This window comes from Eucalyptus grandis, chromosome 3, assembly GCF_016545825.1.
Source record: "Eucalyptus grandis isolate ANBG69807.140 chromosome 3, ASM1654582v1, whole genome shotgun sequence".
Taxonomy (NCBI): Eukaryota; Viridiplantae; Streptophyta; class Magnoliopsida; order Myrtales; family Myrtaceae; genus Eucalyptus; species Eucalyptus grandis.
This window is the reverse complement of record NC_052614.1, coordinates 35,987,728-35,991,235: the sequence shown is the minus strand read 5'-3', so window position 1 is coordinate 35,991,235 and position 3,508 is coordinate 35,987,728. Positions and strand designations below refer to the sequence as shown.

At 42.0% G+C, this 3,508-nt stretch overlaps 1 protein-coding gene across 1 annotated transcript; it reads right to left on the bottom strand.

Annotated features, from left to right (window-relative positions):
• Window positions 1-2,884: 2,884 nt before the first annotated feature.
• Window positions 2,885-3,220, bottom strand: LOC120291831 (defensin-like protein 182). Its single transcript, XM_039309579.1, has one exon. It carries the CDS (start codon window positions 3,218-3,220, stop codon window positions 2,885-2,887), a length of 336 nt encoding a protein of 111 aa, XP_039165513.1.
• Between the last annotated feature and the right edge of the window lie 288 nt (window positions 3,221-3,508).

Below are 3,508 nucleotides of genomic sequence, written 5' to 3'. Positions count from 1 at the left end.
ACGTTTGTTCGAGTTCATGCGATAGTGATGTACGATGTAGGCCTAGCTGAGGGCCCTGTCATTCAGGAGTTCATATCGGTTCACGTTCGACGAGATGGGGCAATGCAAGGGATGTTGCCGCCGCCACCGCCTGATGCACCGAGATGGGTGTGAGGGCTCGTGCGTGAGAAGTAGGAGCTAAAACTTTTTGGTATGATTAGCCGACACTAGTGATGGGGGATCTTGCACGATAGACGTAGTGGGTCGTGTGTTTCTTTTTGGGTTTATGGCCGAGTGTGGCTACATGTCCTGGCCTTTCTTTTGATGTACCGACCCAAGGAATCCCATCTTGAAAATATGTAAATAAAGTGTCATGGCTTTGTCTTTTATTATGATGATTAGTGGTGTGCAATTGTATCATGGTTGTTGGAGGGAGAGATGGCAATATTATATTTTGCTTCCACTAATGAGTCACGCTGGGACCGTTTAAAAAAAAATATCTATGATTTACGACGCTTCTTCTAAGAGATACAGCTAGTGTTCCATTAGGTGTAGCGTTAGGTGCCTGTGGCAACCTAAGGTGGTTCGGGGTGCCACAGTTTGTTTGCTTGATAGTGCAACAACACATACTATATTTCGTAATAGACACTTTTTTCTCGAGTATGACATTGCGTAAGGCACAAATCCATACAATATCAGGTCCTGTTCTGATTATTGATGGTTTTGGGAATGCCACAATTATTTTGCCAAATGGCACAATCCTGCATATTGAGAATGTGTTTCTAAGCATCCGATCAAAAATGAATCTGCTCAGTTGCAAAGATGTACGCCATAATGGGTACCATATTGAGACTATTTATGAGCAACATAAAGAATATATTGGCATTTCCTCTTATAAGATGGGCCTGAAGACCATCCATGAGAAGTTAGAAGCTTCTTCTATGGGTTTGTATTGTGTCATGATTAGGGCTGTTGAAACCTACACCACCACATCCTGGAGATTGATAAGCCCTGATCAATTTGGACTGTGGCATGATCGCATTGGTCATCCTAGAGATTGGTAAAGCCTGATCAGTTTGGATTTTATGCTAATGATCATGGCATAGTCCATTTATTTAATTGAGCTTTACGTTGTGCCAAATTGGAATTATTGTGTTTATTTATTTATTTTTCGAAATTAATTATTTAATTATTTATTTTCCGGAAATTCAACCGGAATGGCCGGTGACTGGAATTTCATGCTGATTGTCATGGAGCAGTCCGTTTATTTATTTGAGCTTTAATTCATGTCAAATTGATTTAATGGTGCATTTTGAAGTTATGTTCTTAAATAATTCAATTTTGGCTATGTGATTGAGGATTGGTCGGGTATCGGTTATCAGTATCGAAAGTGAGTTGGTAAATCACCTGGAGAATGTACGTGGCCCAATGAATTGGAGTGTCACCTGGGAAGGACACGTGGCTCGGTGATTGGATATGTCACCTTGGCGAAAAGGTAGCCTTAGAGAATGCACGTGGCTCGGAAACTCGATATGTCCTCCTGGAGAATGCACATGGCTCAGTGACAGAGTATGGCATCGTAAAATGGACACGTGGGCTCGATGAATTGATGCATCACTTTGGTGAGTTAGCACCTAAGAGAAGGCACGTGGGCCAGGGCATCGTAAAAAGGGTACGTGGCTCGGTGAATCGATGCATCACCTTGGCAAAAAGGGTCGCCTAAGAGAATGCACGTGGGCCTAGTGAGTAAGTATGTCATCTTGGAAAAGGAGCACGTGAACTCAGGGACTTAGGATGTCATCCCTGAAGTATCCATGTAGGCTCGACGACTGATTATTCCATTGTGGGGAATGTATGGTCTGATTGATATGAAATCGACTAGGTCGATTGATCATTACTTTGATCTGATGTTGTGAATTGATTGATTAAATGGAAATGACCATGAGTGGTCTTGTTGGCGTGTAATCGACTCGGTCGATTTGATCAATGCTTCGATCAGTGATGTAATTGCTTGGATGCCTATTTGATCTGTGCTAATATGCAGGTGGAATCTAAGGCCAAGGTAAGTCCCCTGTTGTGCATAGGCAGCCCTAAGGTGTATTAGTTTACTAATCGGGTCTTAGGGGGTAGAACTTGCTGAGACGTGATCTCAATGGTTATTTAATAACCATTTCAGGACCCTGATGAGGAGCCTGAGGTGGAGGAATCTGAAGAGATGTAGAACCATGATGTAGAACTAGATGAGAAGGAAGATAATGGAGAAGAAGATGACCATGAAGAGGATATCCAGTATGACCCGGATGAGGACTGAGATCCCATCTTGTTTTGTTAGACCTTGATTATATGTGGATAAGGGTTAGATCAGACCCCTGAGAATAATATTGCATTATATACTATGAGGATACTATGAGGTGATTATATAAAAGAGTAGTTGTGAATTTCAGTATGAAAAATATGGCCCTACTTTTCTATCACATTGCTTTATTGTCTTGGGATTTATAACTGCTTCCGCATGTGCATATAAAAATGAAAATGTGCATATAAAAATGAAAAGGGTCGGCGATACGTCCTGGGATATCGCTTTCAAAATCGACCAAAGGTGAGGGATGTGTGCGGGCCTAAGGACTGGGGCGTGACACATTTTTAACCAGTCTTTTCTTAAATGGGTATTGTATCCAATAAACAATACTACGGTAATGAGCAATTAAGGCATATTTTATTCCTCCAAATTGAACAAGAAATTGCATACCAAGTCCACTACGTAACTTCTGATCCTTTCTTATTAGAATCACACGAGCATTAAAAACCCAAATAAATATCAATACCAAAAATAATAATAATAACACTAGAAACAAAAAAGAAAAATAGCAAGTATACTAATAATAGCAATAATAAGGGATAAGAATTAGCAAGGGTATTGGCATTGACACAGCCAAGGACCAGCACTATCATCGCAGTACCCTCGGCCTTGACTGAACTTGGTGGCACATCGATCGCTGCAACACTGGTCCTCACAGGAGTAGCTGCACAAACCGCCGCCACCATTGCACAATTTTGGCAGCGGCGGTGGTGTGGGACAATCGTAGTAGCAAGTGCAAAGTGGAGGCTTGATGATGTAGTCGCACGATCCTTGCGAGCCTGGGCCGTGACGTGCTTGGCATTTTTCCTCGCACTCGTTACCCTTCCCACATAGCCCTATCCCTTCACTGCAATATGCCTCCACCTTAGGCATCTCTATCATCCCGCCTTTCCTCCAAAAGAAAGAAAAGAAAAAAAAGGAAAATATGGTATCACTGTTAAAACCCTACAATACAAGGTTTGATTGAGAGCAGGAAATGCTTTTCAATGTCTTTGTCTCACCATGGTCATCAAGCAAAAGGATAAGAGACAAACCTGCGAGTACAAGGAGGACGATGTGAAGGCAACACTTTCGGAAGACTTCGGCCATTATTTGTTTTCCACGGATTTTGGCTTCAATTGCTTCTTATTTTGGTCGCAAAACAGCATCGCCCGCACATTTATAGCGATG

Excerpts from the sequence above, each read along its gene's own strand:
- LOC120291831 (XM_039309579.1), bottom strand. The coding sequence starts at position 3,220 with ATGATAGAGATGCCTAAGGTGGAGGCATATTGCAGTGAAGGGATAGGG.